The 24,823-nt window shown below is 37.3% G+C and overlaps 1 protein-coding gene across 2 annotated transcripts in view; it reads right to left on the reverse strand.

Annotated features, from left to right (window-relative positions):
- Positions 1 to 24,823, reverse strand: part of PAQR5 (progestin and adipoQ receptor family member 5) — an 86,595-nt gene that overhangs the window by 15,719 nt on the left and 46,053 nt on the right. Inside the window, exons 2-5 of one of the 2 annotated variants that reach the window (XM_051980774.1) lie at positions 16,676 to 16,864; positions 10,068 to 10,195; positions 6,226 to 6,431; positions 2,816 to 2,942 (exon numbers count right to left, since the gene is read on the reverse strand). In XM_051980774.1, coding sequence (XP_051836734.1) covers positions 2,816 to 2,942; positions 6,226 to 6,431; positions 10,068 to 10,195; positions 16,676 to 16,726 — 512 coding nt within the window. In that variant the 5' untranslated portion in view covers positions 16,727 to 16,864. Of the gene's footprint in view, positions 1 to 2,815; positions 2,943 to 6,225; positions 6,432 to 10,067; positions 10,196 to 10,477; positions 10,596 to 16,675; positions 16,865 to 24,823 lie in introns of those variants that run through there. The other variant, XM_051980775.1, reaches the window with a different exon arrangement.

Raw genomic sequence — 24,823 nt, forward strand, 5'->3', positions numbered from 1 at the left:
GAAGAGGAAAAAAATGATACAATTTTCTATTCCTTTCAGGGAAGGTGAAGATAGTATCTCAAACTACAGTTGACCACTTTGTAAATAGAAAGCTGAGCAATTGTAAGATTGGAAGAGGAAGATCGTATGAAAGGGTAAAGTTGAGTAAAAAGTCTTTGACAAACATTAGAATCTAAGTATGTTAGAGCTAGAAGGGATCTGAGTCCTCTAAGTCACCTGCCTCCTTTTACAGGATAAGCTGGAGTGGGTCACTGTATCTCCCTCTGTCTCAGTTCACTCCTCCACAAGATGAGGAGGTGGCTCTGTCAGAGTTCACTGACTTCTAATCTTACTATTCTTTTCACCAATACACCTTTCATGGGCTTTACTTGATATTCTCTCTCAGTCCCAGAAAAAAAAAGAAAAGAAAAAAGGAGAAAATGATAATTTAAAGGGAAGGAAAAGAAATTTGGAAAAAACCAAGGACAGTCTAAAACAAAAAATAAACTCCTTGCTTGAATCCCAAGAATATTCAAATCCTTGAAAGATCACGAAATCATGGTTTTGCAGACCTATTTTATTTCTCAGATCTTCTTTGCTGTCACTTTTGGCCCAAATCCCTAAATAAGAAGTCCACTTTTTTCTAAGCCAGTCTGGCTTCTTCTGTTGCTTAAAAGAAAAAAGAAGTAGAGCAATGCAGGTAAGCTGAGGCTGCTGGGATGGATCTGCCCAGTATGTAAATAGAACTATTCTATTCCATATGACTTAAGGATATTTATAGAAAACACAAGCTCTCAAGAGAATACCTGGGCTGCACACCAAACCACCTTTGCCAAGCACTGTTTTTGCAAAGATATTGACAGGTCAAATCAAACTCTCCTCCAAAAAAAAAAAAAGTTTTGACAGCTGAAGGCCAATTGACCATTTCCTGTTAGAATAAAAATGGAAATAATCCAACCTGGTGATTTGTTGCTGAATTATAAAAAGTCTTCAAAACTTTTTTTTTTATTTTTGGAAAGTTAAAATTTCATATTATGCAGTTTCAAGGGACAGTAGTGCTCAGTCATTAACTTAATAAATCAAACCTTCCCCCTATCTTTTTCCACCTCCATGGAGCATTCCTTGAACATTCCCAGCCTAGAAATGATCTTGTTCTTCTCTGAATTTTGAAAATGATATATAATGTAAAAGGCATTTTAGAAAGAACTTAGTTCAATTTCCTCATTTACAAATGAGGAAACTGAAGCCCAGTTTTATGGTCTGAGATGGGACTAGAAGCCTGTCTTTCAACTCTCAGTCTCATGTTCCTTGGATTATACTACACTGTGTCACTCATTTGATATTAATCATATATTGTTTTGGTGACATCTCTTATTTGTTAATATTTTTGTTAACTAATTTTTTTGGTATTTTTATCTTTATAACTAAACTGTAAGTTTCTTGAGGGAAAGTTATTCCCATGTCTTAGCTAACATAGCACCTATTTCTATTTAATTTGTATATTTTTACTTATCCTTAAGTGACTACAGATTATTTTCCCCCATAAAGACCCTGCTTTGAGGGCAGGGACTATTTATTTTGTTGGGATGAGAAAATTGATGCTATCCAAAATCCAAAGTGCTTTTCCCAAAGTAGGCACCTTCTGTGTAAACCAATAAGGTTTAATTTGTCATCTTTATCATGGGTTTATCTAGGGTCACAGAGGTAGTATATACCAGAAACAGAATCTGAATCCCGCTCTTCTGACTCCAGGGTCCATCATAGATCCTATCCTAGTGCTAGACGAGCCCTGAAAGGTCATCTCGTTCAGTCCCATCATTTTACAGTGAAGAAAATGAGATACAGAGAGAGAAAGTGATTTTTTTCCCCTAAGCTCACATATGATAAAGGACAGGGCTGAGATTTGAAATCAGATCTAGTGACCTCAAATTCAGTACAGGCTGCCAAGTGCAATACTATTTCCACTGCATCAGACTTCCTCTCCCTGGAAAATAAAGTTTCATGCTGAAAATTTTTTTTTTTTTTAAAGACAGGAAATCCCCCCTTACAATTTTGTACAAAGTCCTATATAATAATGTAGAGAATGATACACAAATATTCAAATGTCTCTGGGGAACTCCCTGAGATGTAATTACACATATAATTAGTCTGTGACTTACTAAATAATTACTAGAGAGTTACCTAAAGAATACCATAGGTTGATTTGCCCAGGATCACTTAGCTGGTAAATGTCAAAGGCAAGATTTGAAGCCAAGTTTTCATGATTCCAAGGCCAGTAGCCTACCTACTATACCCCTGATGCTGCTTCCTCATGATACTGGAGGCAAAAGAAAAGATTCTTGCATGAAATTCCAGAGCTATGCTGGGCAACTGGATTACTAAGTAGAGAACAGAGCAAGATGGGGCGCTGGAAATGAATGGAAGACTAATTCAACTGGGACATTAGTTTGCCATGTTCAAGTTAGGTAGAACTGCTGTTTGACTTTAGACCTTTACTTGCCATTATAGACTTTCAGAAGTTTAACTTCTTTATTTTGCAGATAAGGAAACCGAGCTCCAGAGAAGTGCCTTCATACTCAAGAATATAGGCAGAAAGGAAGGAAGATGAAATTTAAACTCAAGTCCTCCAGCTCCAAATCTTACTCTACTTTTCCACTTAAGATTCTCAATATGCCTTGTCCTCCATGGTTGTAGTACCAATTGTACCAATTTAGTCATTCCCCAAGAGAGACCTACTATCTGTTTCTCCTTCTTTTGCTCTTTTTTCAAACCATCTGAACAGTTAATGGCTATAAAGCAGCCAATGCCCCCCAGAGAAAAAGGATACTAGGTATACCTGGAGTAGCAGGAAAGTCCGATGCTCAATATGGTATTCAGCACAGCCAGGGACACAAAGTAGTGATGGAAGGTGGTACGAACCAACGTGGCAGGGAATGTGTATGCAGAGTAGGCTATGGCAGAACCTGTTGATGTAAGTGGTAAGTAGTTGGATGAGTCCAGTGAAGGAGTTATTTTTGGAAAGGGAAAAATTCATATTATGCAATTTCATAGGAAAGTAGCACTCTCTCACTAACTTAATGAATCAATTCTTCTTTCCACCTCCATGAAACAGTGCTTGACATCCCTCTAGCCTACAGTGATGTTTCAATTCTCTGAATTCTAAGAATGATATAGACTGTTAAAGGGATCTTAGATCTTGGATTGGTGGGATCTGATTCCCTACGATTTTTGTATAGAGGATATAGAATTCAATACCACTTGAACATGTCCTAGTTATTCCGACCACTTGTACCTTTTCCACATATTCTTCAGTCTCCTAAAGTGTCTTTCCCCCACTCTTTCACGTCCTAGAAAACCCATCTGTACTATTCCTAAGTTACTTTTCACACAATGCCTCGTATTGCTAATTTTTCCATATACAGTAACTTTCTACCAATCCCTTGCCTCCAACCTCATTCCCGCTTAACCAAAGATTCCTTGAGGGTAATGATCTTTTCATGTGCTTCTTTAAACTCCTCATAACACATAGCAGCATACTGCCTTAAACACAGTAGTTGCTCAATACATTTTAGTTTAATATATATCTTTCCCCTGAAACTTAGAGGACTACTTTAAGCCACAAGGAACTCTTCTTCCTAATTCACAAAGATGAATCTTCCTGATTTCAAGCCCAGGTGTATCTATTGCATCATCTATTTGTTGATAAACTGAATTACAACATTATAAAGACCCATGGGATAATAGATTTGATTTAGGAAGTATCTCCAAAATCAGCTCGTCCAAGGTTCTTAAGTTGAGGTCTATGAACCTGTTTTTAAAAAATATTCTGATAATTGTATTTTAACATACTTCATTTCTTTGTAATCCTATATATTTTATTTGATGCATCATGATAACAGGAACTTCTACTATGATTTATCAGGCTGCCAAAGAAACCTATGACACAAAAAAGCTCATAATTCCTGGTTCTTGTTTGACTGTTGATGCAACAGAGGCATAAGAGTGATATATACACACAAGGTAATGCAGATAGTACCAAATCAGGATTTGAACCCAAATCAAATCCAGTACACTCTTTATATACTATCTGAATGTATGAAGGTTAGCTTTAGGGCAGGAACTTTTAAAAGGTGTGCAGAGGTTGTTACATACACCTGGCAAAGAACTTTGTGTATTCTCATTTACTGAAACTTTTATTTCACTTTTTTTACTTTATTTACTTTTACTTTACTATTCATTTACTTATGATTAATCTCTTTCTAATATGCTACATCCTATTTATGGTAACTTGGGGAACTTAAATAATAGGATTTTGCCAGCTTTGCTTCTTAGATACAGATTAAAAAAAAAAAAAAACCTTTAATCCAGATTCTGTCCTGTATAACACTGGTATCAAACTCCAATAAAAACCCAATAAAAAACCCACACACAAACATCATCTGTATTATATTGCATTTTTATTTATTTTGTTAAATATTTTCCAAAAACATTTTAATCTGGTTTGGGCCTTACTTGGGGGTGTTGAGGGTAGCATTCTGTTCAACACTTCTGTTGTATAGGTCAGTTTGACTACTCTGAGCCAGCTTGGGCTAAGATCCAAGTTATTTTTTGAAGGACTTTCAGTTCCTTAAAATCCCATGTCATGGAGCTGAAAGGTTAACAGCTTTAGAATTAGAAAGGACTTTGGGGGTCATTTAAGTACAACCCTCTTTTTTTTTTTTTAACAATTGAAGAAATTAAGGTCCAGAGAAGGTAAATAAATTTTTCCCAAGCTCACATAGGTAGTGAGGACCCTTAGGAAAGTTTTAGACCCTTTGAGCAACTTAGGCTTCCTTGCTTGCTAATGGGGACAACAGAAAAGTTGAAACAACTAATTACTTAAGTTAGAGCTAAAAGGGCACTTGGAGATCATCTAGTCCAATCCAACCCCATGCTTTACAGAGAAGGAAACTGAGACTCCAAGAGGTCAAGTGATTTGCCTAAGATGACACTATGGTAGTGAGAAGCAAAACTAGGATTACAGACCCAAGTCTTCTCACTTGTCATTACACCAAGCTGTGGAATGACCACAGACCCCTTGCTTCCACACATGGTGCCCTCTCCAAAACCCTCATGAAATTTCATCCTATCATTCCCTATTCTATGGAAGAACATTAAGTTCTCCTCCCATTTAGGTGCTATTAGTAGATTTTCAGGGCTACATTCATTCATTCAACACATCTTTTATCAAGCAATTGCAATATGTCATTAATGAAATAAAATGGGAGGTTCAATATTTGCTGCTTTAAACCTTGCAAAATGCTTTCCCCAGAAATAACTCTCACCAGGTAGGTAATGTATGATCTCTCAATTTTATAGAAGAGGAAGCTGGAATCAGGGATGTGAAATCTTGGAACTAGGTTTTCTTATTCCCACTCCAGTGCTTTTTTCACAGTCCTTGCCCTTACAGTCTCCAATAGGGATGATAATGATCATATGTGTTTGGTATGACACCAATAAACATAATGCTAAATAATACAAGTATGCAAGTTAGTTATCCAGACTGCACCATAAAAAAAAAAAAAAAGAAATATAAAGGAAAGACAACACAGGACCAAGAATCAAAAAGGTTCCAAATTCTAGACCTGGCAACTCTAGGAGAGGCAAAATAATAGTGGCAACAATGACAATGATGATAATAATGTCAGTATCACTGAGGATGATGATGATGATGATGATGATAACTGGCAATATATACTGATAATTTTGCTAATCAAACAACTGATATTTATATGCATTTTAAAGTTTGCCAAATACTTTATATACATTATCTCAGTGGAATCTCACAACTCTGTGAGAGAGATGCTACAGGTATTAACTATTTTACAGATGAGGAAACTAAGGCAGCTCTAAACTGTATGAACTCTGCCAGCACCCAAGATGTGTGACTTTTCTACTAGCTATTTCACCCCTTTGTGGGACTCTCCAAGGTTCCTCATGTATCACATAGAAAAGTCTTGTGGTGAGGACCTGATAATATACTGAAAGCACTTTGTAACATATAATGGATTTAAAGGCACTTTGCAAAGGATAAATAAAGAATTAATGCAAATGTAAGGGGTTATTATTCCCATCTTTGCCATAGCATGGGTGGAGGGAAAACATTATCATGCCCTTATTCTAAGAGAAGAGACTAAGAGAAGTTGAAGAACTTTGTTCATCACAGGACAGGAGGGAAACCAGGAATGGAAGGGAGGGCCCACTTACCCAAGCTGAAGAGATTGACTGCACCATAATCCAGGAAGTAACATATGTGTCTGGCATTCTTGGACATGGAGCTGAAGGTGTGGGCACAGCTGGAGGCAAAAGGGTATATGAAGCTGGTACTTAGGTAGACAAGCAGAGGCCAGGAGTAGCTGTCATTCCAGAAATCAACCATGTACAGGGTATCCATAAACCTCCACATGAAGTACCTGAAACACACGCAGTGTTCCTCCATGTTAAGCCAAGATGATGCAAGGCCACCTTTCCAATTACCTTTTCTATGGTTAGGACAAAAGGTGATTTTTTTCAATTTTTTTTTTTTCCCTTTTGTAATTTCCACTGACGACTATACAAAGTACCTCACCGGAAATAGAAAAGTGCTTGGAAAAGAAGTCAGAAATAGAAGCAGTTTTTAGAATTTAAAATACCTCTGATATACAAAGATAATATGGACAGATGCATACATATATCACCTTATACCTGTTTGACCTTGGACAAAGCTTTGGAGAACCTTTCTAATGTTCATTTTTCTCATCAATAATAATAATAACGAGTTAAAGAAGGAAAATGGTTAAACTGGATAATTAGACTAATTAGAAGTCCCTTCTAATTCTAAATCAATAATTATTGGATCCTAGGATCCAAGAATGGCAAGACACTCTAATGATACCAATCAGCTTAACCCTTTTAGCTATTTCCTTATCGATGAAGTAAAGAATTTAGATTAGAGGATTCTTAAGAGCCCTTCTAGTTCAAGAATTCTTCTATCCCCTATTTATAGAGACCTCCTTAAAACATTCTCCAGAAGTTGTCTCCCCTTTAAAATCTCTAGGGAAAGAAAGATAATTAACAGGCCCTTTTGGAAATGATGTTTTCTAGGGTTTTATAGTTCTAGGAAATCTACCACATTTCCTAACCCAAATGTTTTTGTTTGTACTTTTAAGCCTGTTTTTACCTTGAGCCATACTTTGAGACTTTCATAGAGATAATATTTTAGATTTAGAAGAAGTCTTAATGGCTGTTAAATTCAAATCATCCCTGAAATCAGAATTCCCAATCAAGCACGTGGTTATCCAGCTTTGCTTGATGAGCTCCAAAGCTCACCATTCAGCATTCCAGAACTGAGAAGCCCCATTCTTCTTTGGGATAGTTCTAAATTTTAGAAAGTTGGAGTTGTTTTTTGTTTTTTCCCCCTCTTCCAACATCTTCCACTTAATTCTGCCCTCTAAGGCTCAACAGAATGAAGCTAATCCCTCTTTAAGAAGAACAGTCCTTCAGACTCTCCTTTCTCCCCTTAAATCTTCTCTGCTTCATATCCTTCTCCTTTCCTCTTAATAATGCAGCCTTAATTCATGATAAAACTTATAGTTCATTCTCAGGATCATTTCCTCTATCTCTGGTCTGCTCTTTGTAAAATCAGATATATGTCTTTGTAAGATGCTTGGCAATTAGCCCAATGAACTACCCTATAGAAATTCCTCAAGTTTATATTTATTCACTTCTCCATTTTAAACGTGAGTTCTCTAAATTGGGGAAGCACATGATTATACCCACCACTGACAAGTTTATTGATCACTGTGACTCAATTCCACCCCCTTATTCAAAAGACAAATCCTTTAATCAATGCAAACACAGATAAGTAGAATAGTAAATAGTGTGAGTCATGAAAATTATGGATCCAGATCTTTTCTAGCAGATCAGACTTCATTGCCTCATCTGTACAATGGGTATGTTAAAAGCCCCTACCCCATGGTGGAATATTGTATGGATTAAAATGAGATAATACATTTAAAGTGCTATATAGACCTTTAAACTTCCACCCACATGTTAGCTATTAATGCTAGCTCCTATTATAAAAGGAAAAGATTATCTAACCCAATTCCTTCATTTTAAAGAAGAGAAAACTGAGACCCAGAAAGGGGAAGTGAGTTAATGTTACACAGATAGTTAGCAGCACATTCTATACTATTAACCAAGATCATCCTGACTAGTTCTCATGCTCTTTCTAGAATTTTCTACTGTCTCTTCTGAAGGTAAATAAAGGAGAAATTTCTCTTTTCCAAACTCTTGTCCCTGGATCTTTGAGCCTTCCCGCCTCTGTGTCTTCTCTGGCAATACTTCTTGCCTTCATCCTGCTCCTTGCTATCCACCTATAGACTGGTACAAATGTATAATTGAGCTTCTTGACAGATCAAATTCTTTGATACACATTATGTATAGCAGAGCATTTAGCCCAGTGCATTATATATAGTATAGATTTAATACATATTTGTTGAACTGAACTACTGATTTTTTCATTAGGTTTGATTCATAAACATCAATTAACTTGGTTCAGGGTTAGAATATTTAAAAGCTCCTTCCAGGTGATCCCTGTTGTCATCTCCTAATCCATTCTACCAACATGGGGATTATTTTATTTTTTATTAGCAATTCTCTACTCCTATATCCCCCCAGATCTAAGCTGGGCTTTTTCAGCCCTTGTGTTCCTAGAGAAAGCAAAACATTTTCTAGCTGGCCACCAGGCTCATAAGCTCACAAATCCAGAGTTGCGAGGAACTTTAGGGATCATCTAGTCCTATCTCCCATTTTATAGATGAGGAAACTGGGGGTGGGGTAAGAGAGTTGAACTATCTTGCCCAAAGTTCAACATAGAAAATAAAAAAATAGAAAAGAGATTTGAACCTACATTCTCAGAATTCAAGTTCAGTATTCTTTCCACTATATAATAAAACACACAGAAGTAACATTTCAAACTTTATCCCCCCAAAAAACACTTTTCTTGCAACATTCCAATAAGGTAGATAACAAGAGTTTTATTGTTGCCATTTTTAGATACAGAAATCGAGACTCAAAGATATCAAAGGAACATATTTTTTACAAATTGAGGAAACTGAGTCCCAGGGAGATGAAGTGACTAATTTTCCCAAGGTCATGCAAGTAAACAATAAGGAATAGTGCCATCTGATTCCAAATTCCCTGCTTTTCCTACAATATCTCTCGACTCAACTAGGCCAGTGTCTCCTCAGGTTTAGCTCAGAGGTAGTCTCTGATAAGCATTTCTCCTCTGTATTTAGATCTTGTCTTTCCTAATTTCCAAGCATTTCTTAGGTGCTATTATCATTTGAGTCCATCTCTGTTCTTTTCTGAATTGCAAGTATTCTGAAGGAAAGAACCCCAGGCTGAGAATCACGCGGAGAATACCTTATCCTTTAGCCCCGAGTCTGCAATTAATTAGTCAATTATATAACTTTAAGCAGTACACTTCTTTAAGATTGTTTCCTCACCTATAAAATGAGGTGACGGGAGTGATTCCCTGGGCTCTTATCCAGCTCTAAATTTTAGGAATCTCAAGTTCTACTACTATCTGTTGCTGCTAATGCTGTTTCCACCCTTCATAATCGACGTTGGGCAAAAACCAAAAGAGCAAAACCCCTATAAATTCCAAAGATTTGTCTTTGGCACTTACTCTCCTGCTTTCTGACACAAACTCTCTCATATACTTATATCCTGTGTTCCACTGATAAACAGGCTTTGCTTGGAGTTGGTAGTTATTAGCCTCACTAAAGTGTCAGTTATTTAATACATACCGATTCTCCATAAATTATCTGTTCTGTAAGAGGGAACTCTTGCTGCCTAAAAACTATCCAAGACCCAGAGGAATGAATATCTCTGTTGTTCAGCATTCAAATCATATGTAAACCACTACCTAAGGTAAGGCTGACACTGCCTTCTACTGGCAAACAATAACAAAAAAGTTCTTCTTCTCCCATCTCCCACCCCCACTCCCCATCATCTTGAATTAATTTCTGCTTTTAAAGAGCTGAGGATAAGAGGCTGGAAAATACCAGGAGGGGAGCAAGTGTGTCCAGATGTTGAGGGTTTCATTGGTCATTTGGAAAAGGCTGAGGACGCAGGCAGTGGCGGAACTCTGAGGATGCCGATAGCCAAAAATTATGCCCCGTTCATGGAACACCTGCAGAGAGAGGAAAAGAATAATATTTCATTCTGTTTACTTACTGTTGGAAGTCCCAGGATGCCTTAAAAACTTGGGGCACATATTGAAACCAGGAAATTATTTTGTTCTAAGCTGTGATATGTGTAGGAAAACTTCTTCCCAATCCCTGAACCCACAAAACCATTATCCTCTTCCCTCTCTCCTTCCCTTCCTTCCCTCCCATTCCAAGAAACCTTCCCAATCTTGATGGAAAAGTGGCAAGTCTGCCCTAACTTTGCAAATAACCTACAATGAAGTTACCCTTTTTATGTACATAGCACAAACACTTTTGACTTTCTGTCCAAGTTTGTGTCCTTAATGCTGTTATGCAGTCACCCTCATGGCCCCATTTGCCTTCATAAGTATTTGTGTCTTGGTATATAAGCCCCAGATGGCATGGGCTATGGGAGATTCTATCTAGGTAGTAAGTTTTTCAGTTCAGTAATAAACATAGCAGGGCACTTCACAAAGGCCTTTTGATGATGGTAATAGTGATGAATGGATGATGGAGGTGATAGTGATGATGATCAACATGTTGGAAACCAAGCACTTCAAGACAGGCTCAATCCTAGTCACTATCTTCAATTAATTCAGCTTCAACCCTTGCTTAAAAAGATAAATCAGCTCTTTCAACATAATTGAGACAATTTTCCAAGAGTTGTAGGGCAAACAGAGTGGAAATAAATAGATAAACTCTAGAAGTATTTAGATTTTATCTGAACTCAGATTAAGACCAAGGAAGAATTAGAACCAATTAAAATGTCTGCTTAGTTCAGCCTTCTGTTTGGAAATTATTTTGATGTTCTCATGCAAGAGCTTTAGAAAAAAATTAAGAAACTTAGAATTACTTTATTAGAAGGCCCTCAAAGGTCATTTAGCCCAACATGCCTAAAACATGAAACTCCTTCATCACATTCAAAATAAGTAGTTTAGTGACAGAAAACTGACTCTTGCTTCCAACTTCTTCTAACTTTAGAGATTTCTAAGAAGTTTTTCCTTATTTAGAACTAAAATCTACCTATGTATAACTTAGTTCTCTTCTATAAAGCTACAAGAAAAAAATCTAGTTTTTTCATGACAGTTACTTGAGAACATTTTTTCTATCCCAGGCTAATATCTCCAATTCCTCCAACCAAGTATCATGCTCCATGATTCTGGGAGTCTCACTGCCCTGGATGCATTCCAAGTTATCCATTTTCCTCTTAAAATATGGCTAACACCTTCCAAGCAGATTAGCAAAGATGACAAAAATGGGAAATAGAAATCATTGGAAGAGTTGTAGAAAGATAGTCACACTTTTGGTGGATCTGTGAATTGATCGGATCATTCTAAAATGCAATTTGGAACTATTATCTCCAAAGTCACTAAATTTTGTATCCTTTGACCCAGCAATTATTTGGTTATGTACACTATGTAAATTATTTGACATGTACATCAAGAATGACAAAAACAGAAAGAAAGGACTCAAATATATATAAGAATATTTGTAGCAGGACTAAAATGTTCAGCAAAGAACTGGAAACAAAACAGGAACCTGCCAATTGGGAAATGGCTGAATATGGATGTAATAGAGTTTTATTGTGCTCTAGGAAATAATTATGATGTATCAAAGAAGTATGGAAATACCTATATGAATGTGTACAGAGTGAAATAAGCAGAACTAGGAAAACAATTCACTCAATAAAATAAAAACAACTTTGAAAGACTATGAACTCTAATCAAAGAGGCAAAAAAAATGACATAAAAAAGATATCATGAAATACACTTTCTGGAGATGATGGACTAGATATAAAGAATTAGACACATATACTCAGACATGTCCAATATGTTGATTTGTTTTGTATGACTATAGCTATTCACTACAAGTCTTTTATTTTGGGCACTGAGGGAAGGGGGAAGATAAAGTAGTTACAGACATGGAAAAAAGCATGAATCAAACATTTTTGATATATGCAGAAGGAAAAAAGTATAGAGGGTAACACAAATAGAATAATTTTGTCATACTTTGTTAAATTTCATATGTTTTACATATATGTATATTTAAACATAAAACTGTTTAACAGTTCATAGTTTCATATACAATCCCTTTTCTTGGTTTTTTTTTTTTTTTTTTTTTTTTTGGTATCTTGAAATGCTTATGTTTGTTAATGGTTATTAAGTTCACAGAAAAAGAAAAAGATTTTAATGTGATACCCAGATCTGAACACTGTTCCAAATGTAGTCTGACTAGTGCAGTGACCATTATCTCCTTGAAAAGGTTCACTTCTGGTGGAAACTACTTTAACAAAGATAATAAAAGCAGAAAATCACAATTGTTGGAGGGTGTAAGAGGTTAGACATAGTAAAACACTGTTTGTGGATCTGTTCTAGAATAATTGTAGTTAACAAGCCATTAAACTGCCTATACCCTCTGACCCAGTATGTTATTAGCCATTTATAAAGGAGAGAAATATCTATGAAATTATTTATAGAACTCATAAACCTAATTTTCCCTCAAGACAAGAATAATAGTCCCTTACATTTGCATAGTAATTTATGTTTATTAAAATGCTTTTACATCTATCATCTCAATTTATCCTCATGATAAATTTGTGAAAAAGGCAGGATAGAGTTTACCATCCTCATTTGGCAGATAAGTAAACAAGCCCAGAAAAGTCAAATAACAACCCCAAGACTGAATACATGGAATCAGATTCTAAGTCTCGGGATGGAGAGAAGAGAGGACAAGAAAGGGAGAAGCTACATCCCTGATCTCATAAGACTTCCTTACATTCTCTTGCCCAGAAATTCAACAAGAAGAAGCACTTATTATACATCTGCTAAATGCCAGGTTCTGTGCTAGGTTGTTTGAGACACAAAGTCAAATGAAAATAGCTTTTGTCCTCCAGTATTTTGCTTTCTGTTGAACACAGATGGGTAAACACAAAATATATACTCCATAATTTGGAGTAGTAAAGTACAAACCACTTAAGAATCAGACAGTTCTGCTATAAAGAGCAGACGCTAATATTGTACTTTATATGGTGAAATACACTTTTAACTTGCAAAATTTCTTTTCCAAGTGACTGCAATCTGCTTATTTGCTCTTAAAAGAAACCTAAGCATTCTCTGTTTCTAAATAGTGCCTATTGCCATCACTATAAAGTGGCTTATATATAAATAAATGAAAGAAAGAAAGAATGAAAAAAATGTTTATTAAGTGTTTGCTATATGCAAAGTACTATACTAACTGCTGGGGATACAATTATAAATGCAGGACAGTCTGTGCTTGCAAGGAGTTGGCATTTTCATAGGGAGAAGCAATGCATTTAGGAGGATTTGGCTGCAGGGCTCTGAAGGTGCAGCAGCCTTGTAGATGGTAATATATCCTCTTTAATGTCATTTCATAATCTATTGAATCTATGGTGGTAAAAGGGACTTTAGTGGTGAGAACTTTTGTTCCCTTTTGTTTCTTCAATAGCTATGGATGGCTGTGGAGGAGGTCAGAGCCGTAGCACCTGTAGAGGTAGCTGTCAGGTCAGCAGTTCCATGAGGGAGTAACTCCTGGACAATGGCTTCAGGAGACTGCGCTGGAAGGAGAGCCAGTGGTTTGAGGGGTGCCAGTGCTCCCGGCAGTCTGGGGTTCAGGGTTCTGGGATATGTCCACCAGGATCTGGGGGGGAGGGGGGAAGGGGGGTTTTTATCACTGTGGTTTGAGCCACTTGGCACCTGCTGCTGCCTCAGGCCAGCCTCCCTGCCCCCTTGGTGGCAGTTGGTCATCTGTAATGGGTAGCCTCTCCTGGATGAGGATTAGAGGTGGTGGTCTGAGAAGAGCTGAATGGTCCAAGCTCTTGGGCTTACCAAGATGAGATTCAATGTGAAACAAATCAAACAGCAGATGAGAGGGTGACCTAAAAATGTTATTTACCCATGAACCCCTATTACACATGAAAAGTTATCTTCCTTAATTTGGTGACTTTATAACTCATTTAACCCCAGAAGAACAGTGAGAAGATAAAAAGTGCCCTTACTGAAGGGCATTTCTACTTTCTGTCCAAAAAGCACAAGCTTTTGTTTTTTCTACAGCTTATTTTTATTGCATCATCTTTGCACGCCAGCAGAAATCATAGATCCTTCTCATTATCTATTCTCTACTCCTAAAAAGGGTTGTGGGTCCTTCTCACAATTCTTTTATTTCCTGCTGTTCAACTCTCTTCCAGCAGATAGTGCTAGTTTCTTCCTGTCTGAGTACAATCTCAAGCAACTGGACTATTCTAGTGATTAGTCTGAAGTTTCATCAGACATTAAGTGCCTTCAATCTATTGGAAACTGCTTTGTCAGGGCCAAGTCTCCACACAAAGGCATTCTTCAGGTGGCTGAGGTAGTATCAGGTCCTGCTTGGACCATTCAAATTGGTCTCTGTTTTCTGCAGTGGCTAAGTTATAGAGTCTCTCCCAGAAACCCGGTGGTTTGCCACCTACTCCTATAGGCACTTCCCACTAAGTCCTATGGAGTCCAGGGAGGCAGTCCTGCTTTGCTTCTGTTTATCTTGCCTTCTGCAGTCTTTCTCCAAAGCTGCTAAGCCAGCCTCAAAAGGGAAAGGAAAGGAACATACCTGGACCCAGAGCAGAAACCTCTGACATAGAGGGAGAGAAACAATGTCTCCATACACTTCTAATATTAGTTGCAACTATGAAACTAATTCCATGACAACTCTTTTTCAAGAGTTCTCCCCATAATGGTCACCCTCTTTGGGACATATTCCAGCTGTTCATTGTGGCGTCCAGATCTAAAGAAAGTATTACAATATTTGTCTCCTGGCTGTAATGGATACAGATACTGTAAAACTATAACAGTGTTTCCATTTGATTTTGTGTGTGTGTGTCTTGCTGTCAGCCAAAGAAGACATTTGCATCTTTAATGGGTAGTCCTACTGTATAAATTGTAAAATTCAGATCTGGAATTTCCTGTCATTGGTATCTCATAGCCTCTAGTTTGCCAAAAACACAAGAGAAGTGTACATAAGTTTACAGCTAGGACAGCAATAGGTAATTGTGGCTTTTGTAGGAATCCTGACTCATTTTGTAATAGGCCAATGGCCTTCAGTGTTTCCTGTACTCACTCCAATCTGAAAACCAAATTTCTCTGCACATTTTAAGAGTATTTTCAACATCTTACCTGGAATCAAATAGCTTCATCAGCTTTTAGGGAGAGAGTTTGGCATTTTGCCTCATCTGATCTCCCATCCTTAGAGGAGAATTCATTTAGAAACTCATTTTTTTTTCCTGGAGAAAGTCATAAATCATTGGCAATCACCATAATGAAATCTCTGCTTGGATCTCTTTATAATATCCTCCACCATGAAAGTCAACAACCCATTCTTTGTCCTTCGTGAAGCAGCAGTCAGACCAATTCCTTATTGAACTCAGCAGAAATGGACACAAACACAGGAATGAAGGGAAACAACAGTTTCTTTGTCATTAAAGGTAGGTACATGAATTCATGGAAGAGCTTTTATGTGGATTGAGCTAATCTAAACTTTATGAAGGGACTGAATGGAAACCACTGGAGAATCTTTCATGGAGGCATTTTCCAGCCAAGAAGTCCATTAAATTCCTGTGAAACTTTAAATTACAATCCACAATTCTAAATCGAAGAAGCATTAAGATACGCCAGAAATAGCATCACCTCTGAAGTCAATAGACCTATATTCAATTCTTTCCTCTGATGCTAATTGGACAAGTCACTCACCTTCCCTCTTCTTCAGTTTCTTCAGCTGTAAAATAAGGGGTTTGAGCTAGATATTTTTCGAGGTTCCCACAAGCTATAAATCTATGATCCTGTAGGCAATCTGTTTTATGATGTAAGATAGCCCTGGTGGCCACACTTCATCCTAGGAGTGCCTAAGGAACATAGAGTCATAGGCTTTTTACTCTGGAAAGGATCTCACAGATCATTTAGGCCAATTATCTCATTTTCTTAACTCAGACTTAGGGAGCAATTAGGAAAATATAGTAAAACCACATTCATAAAGTGATCCAATGTCTCATTTCAGGGGAGGTAAAAGAAAGTTTTATTCAAAGAAATTCTTCCCCATCTATAGGCTGACAGATTCCTCCATTCGAGTTTCCTAGCCTTGCAAAGTTGAGCCCAGTTAAATTTTAAATTCTCCCAGGAGTTGGGGAAGTCCTATTTAGAGCTGTTGTCAGTCATTTGCACTTCCATGTAGAAAAAGATTGAGGACAGGTTTTGATGGCAGGAAGAAAAGAAAATATGAGAACAATGAGCAGCTAAGGGGAAAAATGGGAAGGGAGCCAACCCAGGCAAAGGGTAGAAGAGAAGATAGTAGGAGAAGGACCCATAAGCAGACTTCACTAACTGCACTAATAGCCCACCCTCACCAAATCTAGTGCAGGGCTCCAACCTGATTCCCCCCAAATCCTGCAGCCAACCTTTTTGGATAAAATAAGGGTCACTTACCTGGGGCACTTGATCTATGCTGAACAACTTGGGCAGCTTTAGGCTCAACATCCTGGGTTGGTACCAGCCTCTCCTCCTCAGGATCTTCTGATCAATATTCTAACATGACCCAGAGCAATGTACTTTCTTCCTCAATCTCTTTGGGCTCTTCTGCCAGGTTCTGATTCCAAAGCCCCTAATGCTTTCTTGCTGGGGAGAGAAAACAAGGGGAGACTATGAAAACAACCTGTTCTTGTCTTACCTTTTTTTAAACTTATGTTGTTTTGTCTTGGCAACCAGATAATGCAGGAGCTAGAATGCAAGAGATGCCCCTTGACTTCTGTCTGTCTCAGTTTCTCCAACTGTAAGGGGGGGAGATAATAATAGCACCTATCTCATAGGATTGTTGTCAGAATCAGATGAGATATTTTTAATTCAATGTCTGGCACAAACCTAAATGTTACTCCAGGATAAACCAGACAAATAGCTAAAACTAGAATCTTATAGTTAACAAGTGATGTATAATATGGAAGGAATAACATGGGTTTGTTTTTGGTGATATTATTGTGACTTAACTTTTACAAAGAAACTCAAGGAATTTTTGCTTTGTTCTATTGCTTTGATATAATAATTGAACTAATACAAATGTCTATGAGAATTGAGATAGCCTTGCTTTTCTATAGTATAATGCCCAGCACATAGTAGGTACTTAAATAAATGCTATTGCTTCATTGATGGTATGATTTCTATGCCTAAACTACTTCTTTTCTATCCAAACGAGGTACCACTAATGAATTGGTAGTAGTGATTAGATCAAGGAACATCAAACTTTTGTTCTCAGTATCTTGATATCATTAAAAATTATCAAGAAGCAAGGGCAGCTGTTTGGCGTAGTGGATAGAGTATGAAACCTGAAGTCAGGAGGACCTGCATTCAAATCTGATCTCAGACACTTAACACTTCCTGGCTGTGTGACCCTGAGTAAATTACTTAATCCCAACTGCCTCAGGGGAAAAATGATTGAGGATTTTTTCCAAAAGTTTTTGTTTATGTGGTTTTATTTATAGATATTTAACATAATAGAAATAAAAACTAATTTTTAATTTGTAGACCCCCTGAAAGGGTTTCAGCATTCCCCCAGAATTCTCTGGGTCACACTTGAAGAACCATTGTCATAAATAACTAAACAGCTTCTTTAAGGAAGATCCTAAAATCTCAGAGGGAGAATAAGCAATGATGCTTGGGAGAGGCTGCTGTTCAATCACCTCACCTAATTTAGTCATTGCTTTGTGTGGCACCAAGAAAAATTAATAAGGCTACCGCATAGTGTTCTGCCACTTGTTCTAAACACAGATCATTGAACTTCCTCATCAGCGATCCAGATCTTTGCTTCCTCCAAGACAACACCCATCAAACCTTACTTTTCCTGTTATCTCATTTCCCTAAGGCACTGCTCTTTGCCAGGTGGTGAGCTACTAATCTGAAAAAGTAATCACTGATAACAGTTAAAATTTATCCCTTCCCATAATTATGCACACCTAGAGATGCAATGCTTTACTCAGAAGGAACATGACTATTTGGAATCTCAGGTACTTTAGCACATTGATAGAGAGCATATTATTTTGGAATATGTTTAGAATATGATCTTAGAATAAGGTCCCAAATACTCTGCTTACATGTAGCACAAGCTTTCCCATTCTTCCTCCAAAGAGATCCGAATACGAACACCCATGAACCTATGAACATGAACACACCCCCAGTGGGTACAAAAAGCAGCCAGAAAGAAAGATTGCAAGTTGATAAGAGAAAGATCAGAACCTCCTCTAGAAGAAGACACCAAAAGACAGAAGGTACTTCGACTCCCTGATAATAACAACAATAATGATGCCATCTTTCCAATCTTGTTACACTTTATTCACTCTTTCTCTGCTCTAAGACACTTTCCTGTACAATTCTTTCATTGCCCAATGGCATGCAAAAGCACAATCTGACCCCCAGGCCTGGAATACCTTTTGTCCTTCTCTCTCTCTCTAAGGATGTCTGGATTCCTTCAAAACTCAATTTAATTCTATTTTTTACAGGGAGTCTATTCTGTCCAACTCCACCTCAACCTATTCTATTCTTCTTTACAGTTACCTTTTACATAAGTATCTATGTAACTATTGTCTCTCGTATTAGAATGAAAGTTTTTGGTCATTACCCAAATAGATAAATGAGAAAAAAATACAAACAGGCCATTTTCAAAGGAAGAAATGCAAACTATCAATTGTCCCAGTGGGAAAAATCATTCAAATCACTAATAATCAAAGAAATGCAAATTAAAGCAACTCTGAGGTCATATCATTACTCCCATCAGATTGACAGAGATGATAAAAATGGAAAATAACAAATGTTGGAGGGGATATAGGGAAATAGGTATTATTGGAAGTTCATTGATCTGGTCTTTCTAGAAAATAATTTGGAATCATATCCCAAAAGTCATTAAACTGTGCATTTGCTTGACTCCAAAGTGAGGCTCCAAAGAGATAAAAGAAAACAAGGTCCTACATGTATAAAATTATTGATTGCACCTCTTTTTGCTGTAGCAAAGATCTGAAACTAAGGGGGTATCCTTCCATTGGAAATGACTAATTTGTTTAGTGTATGAATGTAATAAAATATTATTGTGCCATAAGAAATGATGAAACTGTTTCAGAAAAACCTGGGGACAATTATGATCCCTTAACAGCTCTATAAAGACAAATTGCTTTGAAAGAACTCTGATCAATGCAATGATCAACTACACTTCTAGAAAAAATATGTTACCCACCTCTTGATAGAGAAGTGATGGACTTAAGATGCAGATTGAGACACACAGCTTTGGACATGGACAATATGGGAATTTGTTTGACTTTTCATGTTTTGTTTTTGTTTTTGTTTATTTATTTATTTTTACAAAGGCTTCATTTTTGAGTGGGAAACATGGGAAACATTTTTCAGGAGGGTAAAAAAAATAATTCTTGCAAGTAATTTTAGAGAGTAGCCTGTTTTGATCTTTTTTTATTATTATTCTTAACATAATATTTGATACCTGGAAAGTATTTAATAAGTGACTGCTGACTGATTATGATAATTGACATTTTCAAATGTCTCCTTACATACATGATCTCATTTAAGCCCCTACAAAAATCAGGTCAGCAAGAAAGCTATTTTTATCTCTACTTTACACATGAAGAAACTGAAATTTATCAAGGTAAATTGATTTAGTAGGAGGCTTTAGGTAGCTAGATGATACAGTGGATAAAGTAATGGGTCTTGAATTTGGAAGGCCAGCCTCAGACACTTCATAGCTGTGTGACCCTGGGCAATTCACTTCATTCTGTCTGCCTCAGGTTCCTCATCTGTCAAATGAACTGGAGAAAGAAATGGCAAACCGCTCCAGTACCTTTGCCAAGAAAATCCCAAATAGGATCATGAAGAGTCAGACAAGACTGAGTACAACATCAGAAAGATTAGTCTCAGTTTAAATACCACTTCAAGACACTTATCAACTGTGTGATCTCAGACAAGTCATTCAATATCTCCAAGCCTCAGTTTCCTCATCTTTAAATAGGGATAATACCAGTAACTATCTCAAATGAGATAATATAAAGGAAATGTTTTATGAATCTTAATCTCAGGCAAGTCACTCAACATCTCCAAGCCTCAGTTTCCTTATCTTTAAATGGGGATAAAACCAGAAACTACCTTACAGGATTGTTGTGAAGATCAAATGAGATAATACAAAGGAAATATTTTATGAACCTTAAAGCTGTGAGAATTCTGAAAAGTCAGATTTCCACAGTGTTTCAAACTTTGAGGTAGTGTGAGATACTGGTACCACTGACCAAGAGATTTTCAGAAGGTGAGAGGTTAAGGAAGATTAAGATTCACAGAACACGTAAGTGATCAATAGAAGCCTTGAGCAAACAAGGAATTGGAGGGCTAGGAAGGCACAGGTGAATTCAGCAAATCAGAAAGAGTCTTGTGATTTTGAGAAAACCACAGACTTCAGCTAATAACTGATCCAGCCTAAACTAGCTGGGGTCAATGACCTGACTTGACTAAATCATTACTGAACCTGCTTAATAGGCTAATCGAATATTAAACAATATATCTGTAGGAGGAGTTTTCTGCCATTTTTGAATATGGATGTATGAGGAGGGAAGGGGAACATATTTATGCATATTTGGAGGGAAACATACAGTGGGATTATCAGAAAGATTGTCATCCAGAAGAAAACTAAGTAATCCGGTCTCTGAAGGGAGAGATTGTGCCAGACTAGCAAGTAAAAAGTTTCTCCCACATCTGTGCTCAGGGAACATCAAGATTCTTCTTTAATAATAAATTTTCCTTGATATCTGATTTTCAGTGTCAAGAGTGTATTTTAAACATCACAAAAAGCACTGTCGTAGAGCTCCACTCAGAGCTACAGTGACCTGTGTTCAAGTCGTACCTGTAACATCCCCTCCACCCCGCAGATGCCACTAGAAAGTCTTTTAGCCTCTCAGTGCCCCCCAGTGGCAGGGAAGGTGCTGATTGCATAGGGAGAAGGAATGTTCCACACCAATGAAATCAGAGATCCGAGCTCCACCCTATGACATTCTCAGTCTTCCCTCCCACAGAGCAGCTAGAGGTATCAGGTCTGGTTCTGTCTGAGCAGTCACTTCTCACCTGTCTAGTGCTTGACAGCATAAATTGTCAAATAGATAAACGATGGCACCTGAGTCGTGACTTGTACAGAAGGCATGCACACAGTCATTCCTAAGTCACATACCTCTTTTGCTCCCTGCAGGTATTTTGGGATGTTCAAAGGCTTTTTTTTTTTTTTTTTTTTTTTTTTTTAACAGATCTACTTGGGCCCTGAGGCCCACGGAGTTAATTAGGCAGGGCTAGTTAGTGTCTGAGCTAGGTTCAGAACCCAGGCAGCCCAGTGTTCTTTCCAGTGTACACAAACCCACACCATAGGTAGAAATGCACATGAAAGGTATGTCCTGAAGGAAAACGAACGATACATGACAGTGAGGCAGTTGCAGGGGATAAAAGGCAGTAAAACTATATCAGGCACAAGATGACTGATTCAGAAAAAAAAAAACAAAATCACTTTCTACATATCTGAGAGATGGGAAAGCCCAAGGCCCCGGGAAGAAAACCCTCAGGGTGTCGTCTTATCAACTAAGGAATCAATCAATTTATTCTTACTTCCTCAATTCCCCTCCCCCTTTTAAAATGGGCCCAAATTACCACAGAGAAAATTAGTTTTAGAGTTAGGGACAGTTAGAGTTAGAGACGAGGAAAGAAAAAAATAGAAAGGGAGTGAGGGAGAAAAGCCAATTTTTAACACAGATAAAGTTAGTATTTGCAATTACAGTCTCCACGTGAACTTATCTGAAGAATGTGGGTCTATGGGAACCATGCTGCCAAATGGGCTCTCAGGCACCTATAACCTTGGGGATTAGGGAGTGAAAGTGACCAAAGGCCACTCTGATCCTCAGTCTCCCCTAACTGCTAGTGCCTCTCCATTGAAATTGATTGTAAATCGAATTATATATGTGTATATATGTATAATTTTAAATCTAATTATATATGTGTATGTATATATATGATTTTAAATAGATTTATATGTGTGTGTAAACATAAATGACTTAAATATATTTATGTGTGTATATATACATACATGATTTTAAATTATTTATATATGTATATGTATATAATTTTAAATCTATACATGTACATATACAGACATGATTTTAAATCTATTTATATATGGATATATGTGATTTAAGATCTATATGTATGTACACATATATAATTTGAAATCTTTTTCTATTATGTGTAGGCATACATATATAATTTCAAATATGTTCACATATGTGTGTATAGATATATAAATACATATGTATATATATGCATATATAAAAAGTATATCCAAATATGATAATATACTCACAAAATAAAACATGTATATGCAAAAATTTTAATATCTTTATATATGCACTATATAATGTGCATATGTGTAGACAAAATAAAAGATATATAAATTATTTTAAAATATGCTTATATAAGTTTATGTATACATATAGAAAAATGTGTATGTACATAGAGAGAAAAGAATGCAAGTTTCTTGAGGGCAGGGCCATCCGTTCCTGCTTATCTCTACTTAGGAAACCTTACTGTGAAGGAAAAGGAAAATATGTAGGGAAACTCTTGAACCACAGGATTTAAAGCTCAAAAAGACCAAATCCTCCTAATTATGCAGAAGAGAAAACTAAGGCCCAGAAAAACATAATGACTTGCACATGTTGTTAAAACAACAGAGACAGGATTTGAATCAGGCCTTAAAATCAATGACTTTTCCCACTGACCCATGCTGACTTGGTTAAAGATAGTAAAAGATGTGCATTTCCTTTGGTCTGGGTCAGTGGGTATGAGGATCTGAGCAGGACAGCGTTGAGAACAAATCACTGCCTCACCTCCCCCCTCTACCATCTGGATACAGGTAAGATCAAGCTAAAGTAAACACTTAGGGCAGTCTGGAATAGGGGAAAAGTCACAAAAAGAGCAACATTAAGCCTGAGGGTGGAGCAGGGCAGGGTGAGGCAGGCAGTAAGTCAGCCATAACAAGCTAATCATCTGCAGCCCAGGCTTTTCTTCAGTACTGGCAGGTAGAGTTCCCTCCCTCCAGTCCCCCTAGTCCAGATGTTATTAACATGGGGCCTAAAAACTTGTTTTTAAATAATCTGTGATGACTCTATTTCGATATAACTGATTTCTTTGGATCTCCTGTCTATTTTATTTTGTTCATTTAAGAACATTATGCTGAGAAGGGGTTAGGAGACTGCCAGTGAGATACCAATACAAAAAAGGTGAAGAAACCCTTCTTGAGTCCCGTCCCTCATTTTATATATTAGGAGACTGCATATTTGGGATAATGACAGCTATAAAAATATTCTTCTCCATCTTATTGTGAATACATACAATGTCTGGAAGATTATGAGCAGTGGTTCAGTCTCTGATAATGGCCCAGTTCTAGTACAGTTTATTGGTTGAATTTCCATGGGGATTTTGAATTTGTATTCATGTACAAGAATTTACCATGGGATTATCCAGGAAAGATTGTTAGTTTCTGCTGTATAATTTGTAGCTAACACATAGTTTATACATAGTATAAAATATCTATCTCATAGGTGCTAAACTTTTCAGTTTAGATAGTGATTCATCCTTTATTTTTCAGAGGACCAATGACATCATGTGGTAATGTCTCAACTTGTATATAAAATGGATTTAAATGAGGCAGGATTGCACAAAGTCATCAGCCTCACTAAGTCAGAGTCATTGAAGTCCAACAACAAGACAAAGTCAGGAGGGCTGGTGATGGCCCGGGATGCAGTGGATGGCTTTGGTTATCTTCCATGTCTGACCAATCTCCAAATGCTCCACAGCACCTGCTTCAGCCATGCTCATGGCCTTGGGAAGAAATTGTTCTCATTCACCATTCCACCAGAGGAAGTCTTCACATGCTTGGAGTAGATATCCTTCTAACTCATGGATAAGTCTGAGCACTGTGGGTTACCTCAACCTGGTTTGGCCTGTCCGCCAAAAGGTTTACCAAGAGAGGTGAGCACTAAATAACTACGTACAGCTTCTTGGAGCCACAGGTGAGAGTTAGATGGATGAGCAGCCTTGGAAAGGGCTCAGCAAGCCCTGACATCAAGGAGCTAATCCTTCTGAACACCCCCACCAAGTGCACAAGAAAGAGAAATGTGGAACAAGTTTGAAAGATAAGTTGGAGCCAAATTGTGGAGAAGTTTTAATTCTGGGATAAGGAATTTGTATTTTATCCCAAAGGAAGGTGCCTCAGGCTTGAGTTTATTTTCCCCTTATTCACACAACTATTATTCTATAGATCTTCATCCAAATGAGTTTGACCTCTGGTTCCTGGATTTCTTCATAGAAGTATGTCTGTCTTCTTAGATAATCAATGTTACCCCATCTCACCTCCTTTTTACCTATCCTTTTTCTTTTTAATCAAGAATATCCTTCTAGACCCATATTTTCATTGTCAGAACCAAATTCCTAGGAAAGCTGCCTTTAATCATTGCTTTTATTTTCTTCTCTCATTCATTTTTCAGTCCCTTGAAATTTGACTTG

Source organism: Antechinus flavipes, chromosome 2 (genome assembly GCF_016432865.1).
Source record: "Antechinus flavipes isolate AdamAnt ecotype Samford, QLD, Australia chromosome 2, AdamAnt_v2, whole genome shotgun sequence".
NCBI lineage: Eukaryota > Metazoa > Chordata > Mammalia > Dasyuromorphia > Dasyuridae > Antechinus > Antechinus flavipes.